Here is a 21,068-nt window from a genome sequence, read left to right on the forward strand (position 1 = left end):
ATTCTCGTCAAATATGATATAATTTACGTCTATCTTATACCTAGATAGTGGAACTATAGCTATAATATTGAAGGGTCCAATAGCGCATATAGATCTAAACTTTTAAGAGAAAAAAAAGTGCCATATCATTTTTAATCAGTCCTACGTTGTGGATTATAGTTAATAGGCAAGTGGCCACTGAAAATATAGGTAGTCTGACATTTGTGGTCGGGCCTTTGCCATCAGTCCACGTAGGTACCAGTGTCGTAAAAAAACGTAAAATGATAGCGTTATGTAGGTTGTCTAGCGTCATCATTTATATACTATTATACATTACTGTTATAAATCATAATTGTAACACCCCAGGTGGTACACATACTCCTATGACTACTCTGCCATAAAAAAAGACTAAACTGCAAGATCTCAATACAAAATCACGCGTCAAAACGGGACGCAATGTCAATAAATTAGCAGGTCAATTGGGAAGTGGCGTATTATCCCGTCTTATGTTGCTCTTATTTTTAGATACCAATGCAAAGGGGCTTTTAATATACCTACATATATATAGAAGTGCGTGCCACATTCGTTTGAACTAAAAGAATAGGAAGAAATAGCGAAGAGTTCTTGTTACAGTCAAGTAAACAAATATTTCTTTTACTAAACTCCAGTTAAAGGCTACAACCTACAGCTTTTAGGCAGTAGACATTATGTATAAAGATATTACAAACATTCTTACTTTAAGCATTGGTTTTGTATTTGTCTATTTTTTCACGATTTTTCCTTATTTATCAACTGTGAAACCATAATGAGTACAACTATTATTTTAAACAACTGTAGAACTGTGCTTGATTTATACCGGAATTATTGAAGGTTTATTTATGACTATATTTGTTTATTTTCTAAATACTATTTCGATCAGCGACTGGGATATAACAGGATCTATTTAATAAACATGTAAATACGATGATGTATGTATTTGCGTCACGGAAGGTACAAAATAAATGATAGTAACTAGTGACTAATAAAGTTACAATATTGTTCATATGTTATTATCAAAATAGAGCGTTCCTTCCGCATAAACAATAAAAATACAATGAGTAACAGATAACATAATAGGTACCTAATATACTACTTAGTAAAGGGAATTAGCGTTATTGTATTCCAGACCCTTATGGTATACCCCACTAGGAAGATTTTTAACTGTGACGTGAGTAATTAATTTTTATTAAAAGCACTTTCCAAAAACTCTCGGTAGATGCCTTCAATTACTTTTTTGCAGAATTTAGGACATTCAGGTTTATGTAGCATTCCTTATGATAGTTATTACTAGGGAAAGAATAGGTACAGAATTTCCAACAAGGGAAATTCCATAAAACCTCCTAGCTCTCCAAGTGTTTGTTTTCATTGAGAATTACAATACGTTAAGCCAAGCCAAACAAGCAAACAACATTAAAGCCAAGCCCGCATTTTCAATCACTTGTAACGTGTTTGAGCTTTGCTATTCAATAGAACGTAATAATAAATTGTCTATAGAATTATACCTATGTAGAAAAAAAATATACAGTTACTATTAGTCAGAAAATTTGCGATAAATTTGCGTAAATATGAAGAGGTGCTTTAAGGATAATTATATACATAATTTTACAATGTGCGATAGAGTCAAAACTCAAAAATATGAAAAAGTGTTTTATGGATTTCTAAACATAGGTATTTTCTTAGACACTTCAGATTTCATACAAATCTACGATTATCAAAACTAAGCTATATCAAATGAAGAACACAGTTTTCAGCTACTTACTCGTAGTTTTTTCTAACCCTACAATTTAACAATCCTACTTATTCAGAGCATTTTTTATAAAAAATACAAAATTACTGTCCATTTTATAACAATTAATTAAATAGTTCACAAAACATATGAATTATACATGAATGCAGCATTTAATAAAATCAGTGTAACGATCATCTCTTGTTCAATTGTCTGTAAAACTGCTTCCTACTTCAAACAATCGTAATAATACAAATGTTTACATTAACGCACTAAAACTATTCAACGCAAAAAGGTCTTTATGCTCCTTATACAAGAGCTAGAATAGTGTATAACAATATGGTAATGTTGGAGCAACATATTTGTAAGCTGTATATATAATCACAACGTTTTCCATAACGAGAATCCTTATCTAGGAAATTGCTTTTCATTATAATATTTTTTTCTATAAATAAATTGGGAATCTATTTTCGATTTTTTAGGGTTCTATTGTTGGTTGTTAGCTGTTAGGATTACATGAATTGATTTCGAACATTTAAAAGTTTTAAAAGTAAAGTGTAATGTCCCGTTATAGGGTATGAGGTAAATGCATTTCTAATTAATTTTCTTTATCGAATTTTCTTAACGTATAAGCAGAAATCAGTCTTTCTTGCAAGACTAAGCTTAGACACCTTGATTCTTCACTCACGTATAAACCATCGTATCAGGTCTTTAGTGAAAATACTATTCTAGCTTCACCAAGCTGACCTACGCAACTGCGTCTGCAATCCATAGGTATATTTTTACAACATTTTTCATTGCTATTTCTCGTCTTTTAGTCGTGATGCTATAGTATATAGCCTCCTCGCACTCCTCGATATATATCCACTAAGAAAATAAAATTTCAATGAAAAACAGTAGTTTTTGAGATAATAGCACGTTCCACCAAAGAACCACCAAGACACAAACTTTTCAGCTCTATAATATTGAGTAATCGTATTAAAAACGATATTCAACGAAAAAAAGAGCAACTATGGAGTTTCTTGCCGATTCTTCTCCGTAGATACTGCTTTCCGAATCGGTGGTAAATGTATATGTACCTATGACGTTTCAAAAGTGCTTCTAGAAGAAGTCTAATTGAATAAATAAATGTTTGAGTTTGAGTTTGATATTATCTTCCAGCGAACCTACTGGTCGCGTCGTTAGGTTACAACATGGGATGGACGGCGCCCATCAACGTCAAATTGAATAACACAGAAGAAACGCCCCTGGATAAACTGCCGACATCTGATCAGCTTGCGTGGATGGGATCTCTGGTGTCTGTTGGAGCTATACTTGGTATGTAGGCTTTTTAATTACATTTTAATAAAGTGTAGTTTATGGAATGCTATTACAGAAAACTCATGGTGTGAATTATTCTATATTTAGAAAGCATTTTATAGTAATTCTTTGTTTGCATGTAGTTTAAAAATTCATTTAAAAAGACAGAATCACTCTTAGATTTAATAAACATTGTCCTAATTGTCTATTGCTTCTCCAGTAACCAAACTGACCAAACCGACTAAATTCTGACTAAACTGCGTAGCTAATTTTTCCAGATAGATCAATATTTTTCAGACTTACTGTGCGAAATTTGTTTGTTACATTGTTGAAATTTTGCGTCTCTATCCGAGGCTATCTAAGGCTAACAGTATTATCATAAAAAATAAATGGATCTTCAATATATCTAAAATATCCTTTTCCCAGGTCCATTCGTCGGTGGTCTAGCCGCGTCTAAAATCGGCAGAAAATGGGCGTTAATGGTGTCCACCATTCCTCTATACATTGGCTGGGTGTTAGTTGCCGTGGCTCAGACCATGGCCTATCTGTTCGCTGCTAGAGTGTTCTGGGGTATTGCTGTGGGAATGGTGTTTACTATATCGCCTATGTATTGTGCTGAAATAGCCACGGTGAGTTAAAGGATTTGGAGCCTATTTTTAATTAATTTAAGGGGACATTTGACCATTAGATATAGGTCTACCATTTGCGATATTAACCGTAATTTAAGTGGTGGAGAAACTTATTCTATCTTGCCTTAAAATAATCCAGATTAAATGTTTGTCGAAAAGTGGACTCTGGCAAATAAATCCTTAGCAGTTCGAACGAGAAATGAAATTTGATAAGAAATAGTACTTAAAGATACATTTATCTCCCTTTACTCTAGAGATAATATTTTGCTTCGTCATTCTTCAGTTTGCGTTTTATTTCTATCTATATGTAATAAAGTAGATATTCACGAACTTCTTGATCTTATTTAACTATTTCCATCTCTTTCGGATCATTAGACATATTCAGCAAGTATATTTCTAATTAATTATGACGTAGATATTATTATTCTATAATGCTAAATAACTTCGTCAAATGATGCAATCTACCTGACCTATGTTGACTACAATGTGAGGTTAGGAATATAGGTTATGTGCCCGAATTGTAATGAAGGAATGTTAGATTGGAGTCATACTGTTTTTATAGATCAATAATTTAGGAATAAAAAGGCTTGTCTATTCCTTAATTTCTTGGTAGGTACCTATATATACCTTTATTATACGCTATACTTATAGAGAAACCAGATATAATATACTATGTGAAATGCTAGGACAGATGATGGAAGTTCGCCTTCTCAAAAATATATTCGATAGGTACACTAAAGTGTACTACGAAGACAGCTACCATAAGTATCTATAATTTATAATTGTGATAAATTGATGCTAAAAAGATGTACCCACTCCGTGTATGTTATAATTATAATGCAAGATTTGCATTGAGATGGCAAAAGAAACCACTATCTATCTGGGCATATAAAGTACAACTCTACTACATAATAAAAACACCACGAAAATAATGTAATTAAATCCATTTTTATTTTGCGAGGGTGTGTGCATGATAAGCTTATCATTACTGTGCCAAGGATCGCCCTTCACCATACTTCTCTTGTTGATAACTTACGTGCAGATTGCATGTAATTAATGCACTTTGATAACCTGCTAATAATAATATATTAAATGAGCATCGTCATTATAATCGGGACTTTCGTAATATTTAAGTACAAAGTCCAGTTGGTCATAGTAATACATTGCATTTAAAGTACCTATTCTTAAAAAAATGGAGGAAAAAATATGTATATGTAAAAGGAGTCAATGATGTATTATAATTTATACTAGCTTTCCACCCGCAGCTTCGCCCGCGCAGTCATAGAAAAACCCGCATAGTTCCCGTTCCCGTGGGATTTCCGGGATAAAATCTATCCTATTTCCCGGGATAAAAAGTAGCCTATGTCCTTTCTTAGGTATCAAAATATCTCTATACCAAATTTCATGCAAATTGGTTCAGTAGTTAAGGCGTGATTGAGTAACAGACAGACAGACAGAGTTACTTTCGCATTTATAATAATAGTATGGATGTAGGTACCTATATTTAAAAAGAGATTTACGATATAAAGGAAAATATTTCTACAAAGATTTTCCATAATAATATATAGGGAAATATTGCAGAAATTAGTGTAATGACACATAAATACAAATATTGCACGCCTCATAAGCGAAGCGTTGAGGTGGGTACTACTGTCACTTCGCGCAAAACATCTGATTTTTCAAACTTAAAATGTCTTTATGTATCATACATTGCACTTGTAAGATAATACATACACACACATATTAAGAAGAAACACTATTTTTAACGTTCATGATATTTTTGATGTCATTTTTGTTATTTAAACTAGTTAAAAAACAGTTTAAAAAAGTTCTGTCTTGGACGTCCGTGTGTCTGTATGTGCGGATCCTTTTTCTTGTTAACACGATAGCGACCGAAATACTTTACTAATCGAGTCTTTTTTTTTCTCTTACGCTTGAGTATGCTCAGGAATAGAACCCTTTCATTTTTCAGGGTCTGATTCGATGTGGTTTAATTGTTATTAAATAAACAAAAATAATAATTAATAAATATTTATTAAAAAAAAATTATGAGGCGTGCACTTTTGGATTTTCCAAATTATTTAATAAATTAAATTATACACCACTGAGTTTTTTTATTTTTCTTTATGTTTGTTTGATAAGAATCGCCAAGAGTAGAAGTTAAAGTAAGGAATTTATTACCCACTATTGTTAATAGCATCAATCATACTACAATTTTTATGGATAATAGCAAATGAGTCTGTTGAATTAGAGAATAGTTATGAATGAATCCAAGCAAGATACACCTGTGTTCAAATTCCTACTAATTTCATTTATAATAACTTGTAAGTAAAAGTAACTCTTTCTGTCTGCCCGTCTGTCTCTTCTTCACGTCTAAATAACTAAACCGATTTGGACGAAATTTGGTATCATTATAATTAGAGATCTGAGAAAGGAAGAGATAAATTTTATAGCGGAAATCCTACGGGAACGGGAACGATACAGGTTTTACCTTCTACTACGCGGGCGATGCCGCGAGCGGAAAGCTTGTTAATAATAAGCACTGGGAATTATGTAGTTTGCTGCTGGTGAAAGAATTCGAATTGCTTCAGAATTTTTTACAAACAAACAATTAAAAATTTCCTTTTTATATATTACTAGCGGTCCGCCCCGGCTTCGTCCGTGGAACCTACATGTTTAAACAATCCTATCTCTCAAGTTGGATCGAACTGCACATGGTGTGCGAATTTTATTATAATCGGTTAAGTAGTTTAGGAGTCCATTGGGGACAAACATTGTGACACGAGATTTATATATGTTAAGATTACTATTATTTATCATTTAACAGGATGACAGTCGAGGTGCACTTGGCTCTTTCCTACAAGCGTTCATCACGCTCGGTTTCCTACTAATCTACGGCATCGGGCCTTATATCTCGTATTCTGCTATCGCGTATGTCGGTACGGCCGCTGTTGCTGTCTTCTGTGTACTATTCTTCTTTATGCCGGAGAGTCCTACGTATTATTTGTTGAAAGGTATGTGCTTCTACTTTAATAATTTAGTTATCGAAAAATATATTTAGATTATCCTAAAACTTTAGGATGTTATATTATAAAAAAATTGTTTATTGCTTAAAAGATATAAGTACCTATAAAGTCATAAAATTTTAACTCATCGGAGTTCTTTCAGTTTTAAATGATAATTATTATTTTTTCTTTTCTGTTACTTGTGGTAGCCAAAACGCAAATAGAAAAAACTCCGACTAATCGCTCAGCTATTATTTCAAGTTCGAGATATAAAAATTTCCTCTATTTGAAGATTTATGTGTAAGAAATAAAAAATATCCCTATTACACGATAGAAATTTAGTTGATAAGAAATCTTCCTAACTGAATGTAAAAGTAATTAGAAGTTAGAAGTTCCTACTCTATTAGAAGTTAAAAGTCTCTATTAAGTTATAAGTTAGGAGTCTCTCCTTTAGTAATAAATAATAAAAAATAAATTCTTTTCTCCTAAATAAAGAATTTATTTATTTATTTAGAAGTTACAAGTCTATATTATCTTTCCATAGACGATAGAGATTCAGCAGCAGACTGCTTAGCCACTATTCGTGGTAAATCCCGCGCCGGTGTTGAAGCGGAACTCAGCAAATTGGAGTCTGAGGTTAAAGCCTCTTTGGAGAAAACTGCTACGGTAAGAATTTAGGTTTTGTAGGAAGTAGGAATATGTTAGGAATAACTTTGATTCTTTGGTTTTGTAGGTTGTAGGAATATGCTAGGAATGACTTTGATTAAGTTATAAGAAGTAACTTGTAGAGATATTTACTTCGGGGGATGTAGGAATATGCAAGGAATGACTTTGATTATGGTAAAAAAATTAACTTTCTTTTAGAGATAACGATAGATTCTTTTTGTTGCCTCTTTTCTGTAGATTTCTGTCCGGAGTGAAAATTTTCAATGTATTGAAAGCTTCTAAAATAAGCTTTACTTAACTAGTTCTGAAAATAAACTTTGATTCAAATTGTTTTTATTCTTCTTATTGAAGTGAAACTACTTTAGGCGCGTTCAGAGTAAAATTTCAAGCTCACGTCATGGCAATACCGTCACGTCTTGGAGTAAGGCGACGATTTTGGTATATAATCTTGCCAAAGAAATTTAACTTCTGACACGTGTGCTGGACACACTTTTTTATTGTAAATTTAATTATTGGTAGGTAAATGTTAAAATAATTCAGTAAGACATGACTAATTATGTACTATCATAAGAACATTGATCCTTCTAACTTCTAAATAAAAAAATGTTTTTCCACTAGGTAATGGATGTGTTCCGAGGCAGTAACTTCAAAGCCTTCTACATATCTTGCGCGTTAGTATTCTTCCAACAGTTCTGTGGTATTAACGCTGTATTGTTCTACATGACCACCATTTTCGAAGCTTCTGGAACATCTCTGGAACCAGCTATAGCTACTATTATTGTTGGTGCTGTTCAGGTACGTTTGGAATTTAGTATTTATAATGTAAATTATTATAGTCATGTAAAAAGAACGCTGGATGAAAGTGATGGGGTGTGTTTTGGCATGTATCGAGTTTAGCACGAAAGTTATTTGCTGCTTATTTTATTTTTGAAGTAGGCTCTCGAGTCGTGGCTTCGCAACTACATATTTGTTATTCTTATACCACCTCATAACACCAAATAGACCAATAAATCGCCAATGCGCAGCTTAACCGTCAGCGTTCTTTTTACATGACGCGACCTATAAATAATATAATATATAAATAATATATTGTTGTCTATAGATAGATGTTCATGTTCGTATGTACGTACATGAACATCTGTACATGAGTACGACGTACATGTATGTATGTTCATGTACGACGGCCAGACTTTTATTTTATAAAGTTGAAAGTTTCTCTGTGTATTAGATATACATAATTATAATATGTGTTACTTAAAGTAATTTCTAATGAATGTTCGCTAAAAGTTTCTACTGCTATAAATTGTATAGATTAGAATTCTCATTCCTATTTGCTTGGAGAGGTTAAAATTGTTTGGAAAGCAAAAATAATTCAATGTCCTGAAAACTGAACTTTCAAGATTTTGATGCATTTAATATAAATTTAGATTTGCTAAGGAAAATTTTACTTTTTACTTTTTAATCCTATAGAAATACTTCATATAGTGAAGTCCCGTATCCTCTAGTGGGGTAAGGGGCAGATACATTATACATCTGTTTCACTGATCGATTTTCTTTAGGGACAAGTAGGTGATCAGCCTTCTGTGTCCTGTCAGACCGAGACATTTTTTTTTCAATGCACAAACACTTCATATGATAAGGATAAAATAGAAACATGAAATATCCTTATAATTTGGTTTCCAGGTGGTAGCTTCCTTCATCACACCTCTGGTGGTAGACCGGCTCGGAAGGAGGATTCTATTGCTCATTTCTTGTACAGGAACTGCTATTGGCCTGGTAAGTTAATTGTGACTCTTGGTTTTAATCATCTTCATATCGTCTTTAGTATAACTTTGACCTTAAAAACATCAATTTTATGCAATAGGTGAATATCAAAAATATTTGGGCCGAACTCTTTAGCTATATATACTTGTGCACTTTTATAAAAGAAACGAAAAGAACTTAGAATAATAAAAATAAACAAGTCTAGGAAAAGTTGGACAACGTGTAATATCGGTCAGTAACCTTCTGATAAGTAGTTTGAATTCCTACAGAATATGTATAAAAAGTCCCCTTTATTCCTGGTACGTTATAATAATAGTTACAAAATAATTGTAATTTGTACAGAACTTTGTCACCACATTTTTCGTTAATCACAATGCTCATTCAAACTCAAACATTTATTTATTCAATTAGACTTCTTTTAGAAGCACTTTCGAATCGTCATTCATTTTTAACAATTACCTTTAAATATTTTGTATGTATTAACTAGCTTACCGCCCGCGGCTTCGCCCACTTTGTCTAAAACCTAATAAATTATATACCTACTAATACCTTCCTCTTGAATCACTCAATCTATTAAAAAAAACCGCATCAAAATCCGTTGGGTAGTTTTAAAGATTTAAGCATACAAATGTACATAATATAGGGACAGAGAAAGCGACTTTGTTTTATACTATGTAGTGATGAAGACGAATAAATAAATGAAATAATCACAACAATATTTCTACAGGGTCTCCTCGGCATGTTCTTCCTACTCGCCGAACAACAGAGTCCCGTAGTTGATTCCATCAGTTTCCTGCCAATTCTGTCCCTTGTGTTATTCATAGTGACATATTGTTGGGGTCTTGGACCATTACCCTGGGCGGTTATGAGCGAACTGTTCCCTATTGAAGTTAAGGCTGCTGCTTCACCTATAGCTACTGCTTTCTGCTGGATCATGGCCTTCCTTGTAACTAGGTAGGTTGATATTTTAAATGTCGGATTTAATTTGGTGAGTGAAAAAAAGAATTAAAAAAGTTCATAGCTATAGGTCAGGTTATACAAAATCGACCTTGAAAAAGTAGAATTTTTCTGTGGGTATACTTACTTGTGGATGTTGAAGTCGTGAACAGCTATGACTTACTTCTTGATCGTAGATGAAAAATAAATTTAAGTTTTCTATCAGAACTAAAAGAAATAATAACTAATACATCCTACTAGAATATATCTTAAGCAGCAGTGACTATAGAGACAGTAGATATGTTAGAAATTTATAGAAAAACTAGCGGTCCGCCCCGGCTTCGCCCGTGGTACCTACATGTTTAAACTATCCTATCTCTCAAGTTGGATCGAACTGCACATGGTGTGCGAATTTTATTATAATCGGTTAAGTGGTGTAGGAGTCCATTGATGACAAACATTGTGACACGAGATTTATATATATTTGATTGATTAAATGTAATAAGTTTACGCATTCAGACAATAAACACAACAATATACAACCCGTGAACTTAATTAAGATCACTCTTAAGTGATAAGGCCGCCTTCTGTGCTGTTTTTCTCTTAGAATAAGTTTTGTTTGTATTTTGGCAGCACAATAAAGAGTATAAATAAATAAATAAATAAATAAGATTCAATGCTAATATATATTTTAATTCCCATACAGGTATTTCCCCACAATATCCGACAGTCTGGGAATGTACGTGGGTTTCTGGATCTTCGGCGTGTGTTGTGTACTCGCTTTCTTCTTTACATTGTTTGTGGTTCCCGAGACTAAGGGCAAGAGCTTCCAGGAGATACAGGAGATGCTGGCTGGCGGGTGAGTGTTTATTTACGGTTATGGTTATGGTTATGGTAACTGTAATGGTTATGGTTATGGTAACTGTTATGGTTATGGTAATGGTTACTTAACAGTAACCATTAGTTATTGTACTGTGACCTTAAAAATATTACTTTTATACAATACAACCTTGAATATCAAAAATATTTGGGTCGAACTCTTTAGTATATACGTGTGGTTACGTTTGTTATGGTTACTGTTATGGTTATGAGTACTGTTATGGTTACTGTTAAAGCTACGGTTACTGATACTGCTACTTTTGCTTTAACTTTTGCGAGTACTCTTACTAATTATGGGAATGTTTATTTTTCTTTCCTCTTCCTTTCAATGAAGCGATTTTAGGTATGATTTTTATTTCTGGACATAGGAAAGAGTTTCAGATTTAAGATTAGCATTATCTTGATTAGGATGAAATTCAATTTTGCATGTAATATATTTCAGTATCAGATTCAGTATGAAAATGAAGAAATCCCTTAGTAACGATGATTCATATTGATACAAATGATAAAACGACCAATTATTGACGTAAATATTTTTGTCTCGTATCTGATAGATAAATGTGTCAATTGTCCAACACAAGAGCCAAAAAACTCCGCTGTAGTCCTGATAATACTCGATTCACCTATTTATATTTTATAGTCTAGACACAGTCAGATATATATTTTATTTACTATCGTGTTATTATGTGTTTGTATTCACAGTTAACTACTCCAATGACAACAAGCTATTTAAAACAAGAACAATAATAACATTTTTATAAATTTATAATAACATTTTTTCTCTTTCTTTTCAGAAAACCAAAACCGGAGAAGGCGTAAATAAATCAAATTGTATCCTAACTAGTTGTTTTTGTAAATTTATGTTTATTTGAGATTTGCGAAGGATGTGTGGGACCAAGTGTTATTTTTATCCAATGCGTGCGCAATAGATGAGGTTAAGCCGAATTATAGATAGAGCCGGCTATAAGTGACTAAAAATGGTTATAGTTGACTATAAGTAAGTCTTAAATGGCTACAGCTGACTATAATTAATACTTATAATGGCTATAGCTGACTATTATTCTTTATTACATACTTATAATGACTATAACTGACTATAATTGTTCTTATAATAGCCAAACATGGCTATAAGTGATCTATCATTTTTTTAATCGGCTATTAGTCTTTTTTTAAAGAGCTTTAGCTGATATAAAATTACTTATAGCTGGCTTTATCATGCTACAAATAGTTAAATGATAGTAAATCTTCCTATAAGCTACAAGCTTTAAAATTATTATTTTGATATCTTATCTAAGTACTTTTAGCAAATATTTAACCATCACAAACATATCAGCTTATAAAGCTGTGTGTATATTTTATACGTATTTTATAAGACAATATATTATGTATATTATTGGAATCATTTTTGACGAATTTTTATACTCAGTGACGTTTTGAAACGAATTTAGAAATATTTATGAAATATGTTTTTAGACGACTTTATAATATTACTTATACCAAAGTACAAATTTAAGGTATATAAGTGACTGTTTAGAAATATAAATGAAGACTCAAGGGCATTAAACTTTTTTGATATTTTCTTTTATAAACCTTTTTTGGATCCCCAAAAGAAATAATATTCTTCGTATATTTCTAAACCAGTTTCGAATGAATGAATTTATTACCATGTTATACTTTTGTACATAAATTTATTTTAGACTGTAAATTGTGATAATCTTTGTTTAAATAAAAATTTGAAACGTTTATAGCATTTTTATTGCCTATCCTATCCCATCTATTTTACCTATAACTATTTTTTATTTATCATCGATAAAATTAAAAAAACTGTTTGCTACAACTCTAACTCTAACTTTTTGAGTTATTTACCTACTTAAGGCGAATTTACATCAAACGGGCGAATGCTCATTCTAACCCCACTATGTAAATCGGTGACGTAGTATTGCCTTACCAAAAGGCAGTCAAAAACTTAGGTGTTCTGTTTGATCAAACGTTGTCCTGGTCTAATCATATCCAGGAATTGAGCCGTAGGATTTATGCCGCTTCCGCTACGCTCCGAAGGCTTCGTAACTTTTTGCCCATTCCCACTAAAATTATGCTAGAATAATCCCTTCTACTTCCTATTCTTGATTACGCTGATGCATGTTTTCCTGATTTATCAGTAGAGCTAACTGATAAACTTGAGCGACTCCAAAATTTTTGTATTAGGTTTATTTTCGGCCTTCGAAAATACGATCACGTTTCAATCTACAGAAAGAAGCTCAAGTGGCTCCCCATCCGTTTTCGCCGGAATCTCCATTTGTTGCAATTAGCTGTTCCGTATCCTTTTTGATAAAAATAAAATAAAGAAATAAAATTATTTTAGTGTAAACAGGCGTAGAGCAGTCTTTGGTTGTTCTTAGTACGTTTGAAAAGATTCTATGCAATGTTCTTATATTGAACAACACTGAATACGAGATTTCGTTTACACTAAAAGGTTACCTCGTAAGGAACTGTGTTTGAAATATGTAATAGTGAAATTTTGTTTTCTAAAATAATATCACGAAAAAATGCTCTTGCTCTTGCTTCAGCTCTATGTTCGTTAGATGTAAATGCACCGTTAGATGTAGTTTAGACTTGTGCAATGTCTTAATCAGATGATTTCTTACAATTAAATCTCAAAAAAAAACAACCAATATAAAAAATAAACGTTTATTAACACCTTATTTACATACATTTAATTATACAAACAGTCTGAATCTTATCAAAACGTATTATTAGATAAAGTCGAGATTTCTATATTTAATTTGTAGAGATAAACTACGATAACATGTCGCGCCCCTCCAAAATTCAAAACGTTTGAAAGTATTTGTGAAAGTATTTACAATGCACCACCAAGATTCCCAACGCATGTGTGCGTAATGAGACGGCCGTCAAACAAAAACAAATCCACGGATTTGTTGCTCGACTAGTCACGCTCTAATCGCTCATTATTATTAGTAATGGCGCTGCACTGACGTACCTATTCTATGAAAACGACACGTGCGTTGTCTTGGGCGCTCGGCAGACGGCAACTTATGATTAGTTGACCAACAAATCTGGACGTAAAGTACTAAAGACGAATACGTACAACTACATACAAACTCCTTCGTAAGGATGTCACTACACACATTGAAACAGTTATTTGGAGGGGCGCGCCATGTTATCGTTGTTTATCTCTAAAAGAATATTTCCTTTGACATGGTGATTAGTTATTGAAGAAAAAGATACCTATTTTACGAGTCGTAGGTTCGACTCTTGTCAGGAAAAGGGAAAAAATCTTGATTTTGGTCTATGGGGTTCGATAGACACTTAAATTATAAAACAAGTCAATGATAAAATATACATACATGTTTCGATAAACTTTGGCTGAAAGCAGACCCTAAGGAAAAAGCTTGATAAGTTTGTTAAAAAGAAAGCTATTAAATTTTAAGACACAAATAAAATAAAATTAAAATACCTTAGTAAGGCACATTTAGTTGCAACTTGCAACCCTATAAATTTAACATATGAAGAAGAAAATTTCACTGTAGTGCATCTTTTTTAAAAATAAGTAAATGAAAAACCGCATTTGTAGCAAGAAATACCAATTTTGTATAATTTTACTTGAATAATAAAATTTCGTTCATTCGTTCCCATTCTCCTCAACACTTGACATTGAATGGAAAAGAATAAGAAGATAAAAAACCTTGTTATAAATATTATAGGACATTATTACACAAATCGACCTAGTCCCACAGTAAGCTCAATTAAGGCTTGTTATTAACATTGAGGTATTATTATAGAGAGGACACCACGAACAAAATCTGTGTGACAAGCGCGGCGTCGAGGGGGGGGAGTGAGTCATACACTTTATAGATATTCTGCCTCTTATTACTTATCAATTAAAACCCATCAATGTAACAAATAAATATTGGTTTGAGACGATTGACTCTAACTCGTGTTACAAATAGTGTAGTAGCATGTCCTCTCTAGTACGTAGTACATAGTAAGTCAATGGTTATTAACCACTCAATGGTCGGGCGCTCAAAACATCCTTACCCACTTAACGGTTCAACGCCTCCTGGCGGCAACTATTTTGACCTGCTCGAATTGTTCTATGCTCCCTGGAGGCAAGCACGCAGCTGTTTTAAATATGTCCTTTTAAATACACCAAACTCTTCCTGTCCCTGTCCAACTTATACAAATTGTAATCTACACATCCCATTCTAACTATATTCGAAGAATTATGGTCAAGGTCAATACAATTTTGTCGCGTTATGTTAGTTTGAAGTTCGTAGTCTTGGGAGCCGGTTGCGCCACACGGGTCGGCAACGGTTTTAATTGAGTTCGTGAAATAATACAAGACAATTTAGTAAAAAAGTGGCGTTAAACGATGGACCGGTAAGTAAACATTTATTGTTTTATAGTGTGATTACTATAAAAGCAAAGAATCATTCAAAATATACACCAGCACCGCGGGCTTCGCGCCAATCTAATCGTTTGCCGTGTATATATTTTCAGTTTTTAATAGGTTTTACACTATAAGTTTTACACTATACTACAAACGAGAACGGTCATCTGTGACCCAGACCCGACAGAAACGAGACATATCTCAGTTTTTTTGTTATTTTTTATATAACTAAATTATATAGTTTTTATATTCGAAATCAATGGCTAACACCCAAATATTGCCTTATGTTTTTGTTCAGGCGATACACTAAAAAAAATACAAAATGCCTATTTATCTACAAAATTCGTAAATATATGCAACTTGATGACGATGCAGTAGCTATTCTAGGTGACCTGGAAATGCAGCTGGATTACGGGAGTATTTAATATGGAAATATATATGTCGTGGCCATATCGTAGATTTGCTCATTTCATGAAATGGCCAACATAGTTTGGTCAGATCGTTAAATCGTCAACGTTTTACGATTTGGTCATCGACATTTGGCCAGATCGTATAAAATATCTTAGAGAGTCCATAAAACATTAAAAAATTCAGAATATTTTAAGAACTTGTTTATTGTCATTTAAGTTAGTGCCGCGGTAGCGCCGGCGAATACCAGAAGCGAATGGTTTTTTCAATAGAAAACAGTTAGGTTAGGTTAGGTTAGACTTTAATAAACAACGCACGAGCCGAGCGAGCAAAGCGAGCGTGCCGCGGCAGCGGCCGGCGAGTGCCAGAAGCGAATCGCTTTTTAAAAAAGAAACAAAAATGGTCGCATTTCGTGAAATGGCCATCCACGTTTGGCCAGATCGACGATCTGGCCAAATGTCGATGACCAAATCGTGAAACGTTGACGATTTAACGATCTGGCCAAACTAAATTGGCCATTTCATGAAATGAGCAAATCTACGATATGGCCACGACATATAGATATCCGGAGGCAGTAGAGGGCAGAAACAATAATACTTTAATCAGGTGTAGAATTCAGTCACGACATGTTACGACAAAAATGTATAATATGTACTTATATTATGTTTGATGAACCATAAATGGGATAAACGCAATAACAGAATATTACTGCTCGTGCTACCATGGCAAAAGGACATTGGGCAGTTGCGCACACATCATTAGTGTTATCTATTATTTAGGGTGGGCTAGATATCAAGATCACTTTGACCACCCCGCATTGGGTATGGATTATGTTTTAAGGGACATAGAAATTCAATAAAGTTTTTTGTCGACACATTAGTTTTATTTTTTTGTTAAAAAACATGAAACCCCAATGATATGTACCTATATCTCTGATCTGCAATGAATCATCGAATATGACAATTTTAATGAATCCTAAGTTGATTATTGTACTAGAACTTCAAAAATTATTTAATCCAGCTGCATCTCCAGGTCACCTAGATACATCCCATAGCTACTGCATCGTCATCAAGTTGCATATATTTACGAATTTTGTAGATAAATAGGCATTTTGTATTTTTTTTAGTGTATCGCCTGAACAAAAACATAAGGCAATATTTGGGTGTTAGCCATTGATTTCGAATATAAAAACTATATAATTTAGTTATATAAAAAATAACTAAAAAATTGATATATGTCTCGTTTCTGTCGGGTCTGGGTTTTTTTTCTATGGGGCGTGACCGTTCTCCTTTTGAAAGATTATTTCATTATTTCAATAAAACCTTAACCATTATCACATTTTTATACATATTTTGATATTTTATACCTTGAAATATATGAGAATATATTTGCTTGTCTCTGAGAGGCAATGAACCATTGCGTAGTTCGAACAGAGTTGGAAAATATGGATACGACTTTTGTGCTAAGATTTGTTTCATCTAAGATTCTACAAAACTGTGTTTTTTTTATATTCATTCAATTGTTTATTTATTTTTGTTTTAAGGATTTTTGAACTTTTTTTTTTACTCTATTTTATTTATTTATTTAACACTTTATTAGTTGTAAAATCAGAAAAACCTTAAAATTACTTACAGCTAAAAAACAGAGTACAACTAACTTGGCGGCCTTATCACTACGTAGTGATCTCTTCCAGGCAACCACGGTGAAAGGTAACGAGCAAAAAGGTACGCGGGACGAGAACAGGAAAAAAAATAATAATAGCAAGAAAAAACAAGAAAAAGAAGAGTTTTTTATCATACAAGCATGTGTCTACATAAATTAATACATATCTAAATATATATAATATCATATACTTACATACATGTACAAAGATTATAAATATAAATCTACATAGACGCATACATAAATAAAATAAATAGGTATACATACAAATTATATATATTATATTCATTCATACATAAATATTATATATTATATTCTGAAGGAAACACACCGATATTAAATAAAATACCTATATATATAAATGCCATGCATATCTATACATAAATACCACATATCCGGTGAAATAGCAAAAAAAAAATCGTGGCGACATCACCAGCATAGCGACAGAGTTCTACAGAGATCTCTACCGCACAAAAGAGCCAGAAGACACTAGCCACGAGAACCTATGTTACAACAGTGATGGCAACGTACAAAAAAGCCTCCAAATTGATGAAAATGACGTCATTGAGGCATTGAATAAACTGAAACTAGACAAAAGCCCGGGCTCGGATAACCTAGCAAACGAGACTCTAAAGATAGCCGCTCCAATACTAGCTACACCTTTTACAATTTTGTTTAACTCTATCCTCGAATATGGCGAGACGCCCACGCAATGGTCTGAATCTAACATAATTCTCTTATACAAGAAGAACTGAACTAAACATTGGACATATCTAATCAGTTGTCGTGTGCTCAAATTGGCGTTGAAATGTAAGTTATTTATTATTATTAGCTTACTAGCGGTCCGCCCCGGCTTCGCCCGTGGTACATGTTTATGTTTTCTCTACATAATAACCATCCTCGTACTTCAAGGAATATAATAAAAAAAGAATTATCGAAATCGGTTCAGCCGTTCTCGAGTTATGCGCTTACCAACACATTTTGCGATTCATTTTTATATATAAGATTCAAGTTTTCATATTTTTATACCTGTTCTTTCTCTCTCTTTTACATGCCAAGTGAAGACTTGGGTTTTCAAAAGATTCTTGTTTCCAAAGAGGCAGTCAAACAAATTTTCCTTAGTGGAGAAAGAAAAGACAAGCCCAGACACTCATTTGTCTTGTCGTATTAGGTAAAAAGAGTGTCTTGGCTTGTCTTACTTGTGCCATGTTTCTGTGTGCTATGTTAGCCTGGCTGAAAGTAAAATATTTTTTTTTTGTTTTAGTATGGCACACAGCAAACCAAGTTCGTCAAAATCGACAGAGTCCTACCGTGTTTTTCATGCTGACTGGGAAAATAAATATTGTTTTATTGAAAGCAAGGCGCATAAACCCATATGTTTACTTTGCTTCACTACAGTAGCTGTTGCAAAAAAATATAATGTAGAAAGACATTATAAGCAAAATCATAAAAATTTTGAAAAAGATTATCCCGTCGGTAGTCTAATCAGAGAAGATTATTTAAAGAAGAAGAAACGGGAACTATTCAATCAACATAATGTTTTCGTTAAAAGGCATGACCAATTTGAATCCATGGTCAAAACATCCTACGAGATTTCTTTGCTATTAACAAAAAAGAAGAAACCTTTTTCTGATGGAGAAATTGTTAAAGAAGCTTTGACAATTTTTGCACAAAATTGTGATGATAAAGGTGTCAAAGCTAAAGCCGATAGTGTTTCACTTTCACGGCACACTGTCACAAGACGGGTGGAGGAGATGGCAGTTGATATTAGCGGTCAGATCCAAGAGATCGTATCAAAATGCAAATATTTTTCATTGGCGTTAGATGAAACTTGTGATTTAACGAGTAGATCTCAGTTGGATATTTTTGTACGGTGTGTTGATGAAGATTGGAATGTATTGCATCCCAAGGAAAAGACATATTTTTAAAAATTAAGGAATGCATTGAAAAAAAGGGCTTACCATGGGATAAAATGATATCTATTTGCACTGATGGTGCACCTGCAATGACTGGGAAAAAAATGGTTGCGTAGCTTTGTTACAAAATTTCTTGGGTCGAACACTATTTTCATATCATTGTATTATCCATCAGGAAGCTTTGTGTGCAAAAGACATGAAGTTGGATGATGTTATGGATCCAGTAGTACGTTGCATAAATTACATACGTGCAAAAGCTCTTAGACAGTGCGCGCACGAGCAACTTTGTCTCCGCAACTATTTTGTCTCTCCCACCCATGGGCTAGTATGAAAGTGCGCGCACGTAGCGACGCAACTCCCCATACAAATTGATGGGAGAGACAAAATAGTTGCGGAGACAAAGTTGCTCGTGCGCGCTAGCTCTTAATAGACGTGAATTCAGAGCTTTATTTGAAGAAGAAATCGGTGAATATGGAGAGTTACAACTGTACTGCGCTGTAAGATGGCTATCAAGAGGAAAAATGTTGAAACATTTCTTCAACTTAAGGAAGCAGGTCATAGAATTTTTAGAGGAAAAAGGGGCATTACCTTTGGAAACCGAATTACTGAAGAATACATCCTGGTTGAGTGATCTTGCATTTCTTGTCGACGTTACGGATTACCTTAATATTTTGAATCTTAAATTACAAGGCAAAGATTGCACACTTAAGACTATGTTTACTATGATAAGTGGATTCAAAGCTAAATTAAATCTATTTTTCCAACACTCAAAGATTTGAAAGAAAACCTCAATATCGTCACTATGAATTGCTCTAAGTACGAATTTAAAATTAGATGCTTATTACAGTCGTTTGAGAGCAGATTTCAGGATTTTGAGAGTAAAAAACCAAATATCCAAATTTTTATGAATCCTTTCACAATCAGTTTGAGTGAAATAATTAGTTATCCTGCCAATATTCAACTGGAACTCACTGAATTGCAATATCATTTTGCGCTAAAAAACCTTTTTGCTGAAAAAATATCTTCGAAACCTCAAAATTCTTCAGATGACTTTTCAGATTTTTGGAAATTGGTACCAAAAGAAGACTTTCCTGCAATAACTGACCTGGCTTTGCAGTTCTTAAGTAGCTTCGGATCAACATATGCTTGTGAAAAGGTTTTTTCAAGTCTTACTTATGTAAAAAATAAATACCGCACATCACTAACAGAGCAACATATTTCCGACTTGCTTTTACTATCAACGTCTGATTTGACGCCTAATATAAAAAAGTTATTATATAGAGCAAAAACAATCTCAGAAATTCTGTGTTTGGTCAATGTGATTTCTGACATTGGGCATAAGTTGCTCTTTGTTTTATTTTTCAATAAACAACATTATGTTTTATAATACTGGAGTTTAATTTTATTAGCCTCGCTATAAGTATCTAAAATAGGAACCATCAGTGGCCCGCCAAAGATTTCTGAATCTTCTGTTTGGCCCAACTGTTAAAAAGGTTGAGCAGCCTTGGTTTAGAACAAGCTCTGGCGTTAAAATGGAAGTGGGCAAGACACATAGCACGCCTGCAAGATCAGAGGTGGACAAGAAAAGTGTCAGAATGGAGGGGGCCAGTGGGCAAAAGAAAGAAAGGGAGACCTTACAACAGATGGGAGGACGAAATAAAACTTAATAATAAAATATTAATAATGAAATTAAGGAGTATGATTTTATTATAATTATTTATGGGAGTTCACTGCACCAGCGCTCCTTAGGGC

The 21,068-nt window shown here is 33.3% G+C and overlaps 1 protein-coding gene across 2 annotated transcripts in view; it reads left to right on the forward strand.

The window, feature by feature from the left end:
• The window catches only part of LOC149478124 (facilitated trehalose transporter Tret1), a 37,929-nt gene extending 26,167 nt beyond the window's left edge, over positions 1–11,762 (forward strand). For both annotated transcript variants that reach the window (XM_089709892.1, XM_089709893.1), the window contains exons 3-11: positions 2,906–3,061; positions 3,470–3,672; positions 6,500–6,686; positions 7,222–7,343; positions 7,962–8,138; positions 9,027–9,119; positions 9,835–10,061; positions 10,750–10,902; positions 11,717–11,762. In XM_089709892.1, the coding sequence (XP_089566018.1) occupies positions 2,906–3,061; positions 3,470–3,672; positions 6,500–6,686; positions 7,222–7,343; positions 7,962–8,138; positions 9,027–9,119; positions 9,835–10,061; positions 10,750–10,902; positions 11,717–11,741 (1,343 nt within the window). In that variant the 3' untranslated portion in view covers positions 11,742–11,762. The remainder of the gene's footprint in view (positions 1–2,905; positions 3,062–3,469; positions 3,673–6,499; positions 6,687–7,221; positions 7,344–7,961; positions 8,139–9,026; positions 9,120–9,834; positions 10,062–10,749; positions 10,903–11,716) is intronic.
• Positions 11,763–21,068: the final 9,306 nt, after the last annotated feature.

The sequence above is a fragment of the Colias philodice genome, chromosome 23 (assembly GCF_061535455.1).
Source record: "Colias philodice isolate Cphi_HAF_F1 chromosome 23, ilColPhil1 Martin Lab GWU primary, whole genome shotgun sequence".
Lineage (NCBI taxonomy): Eukaryota > Metazoa > Arthropoda > Insecta > Lepidoptera > Pieridae > Colias > Colias philodice.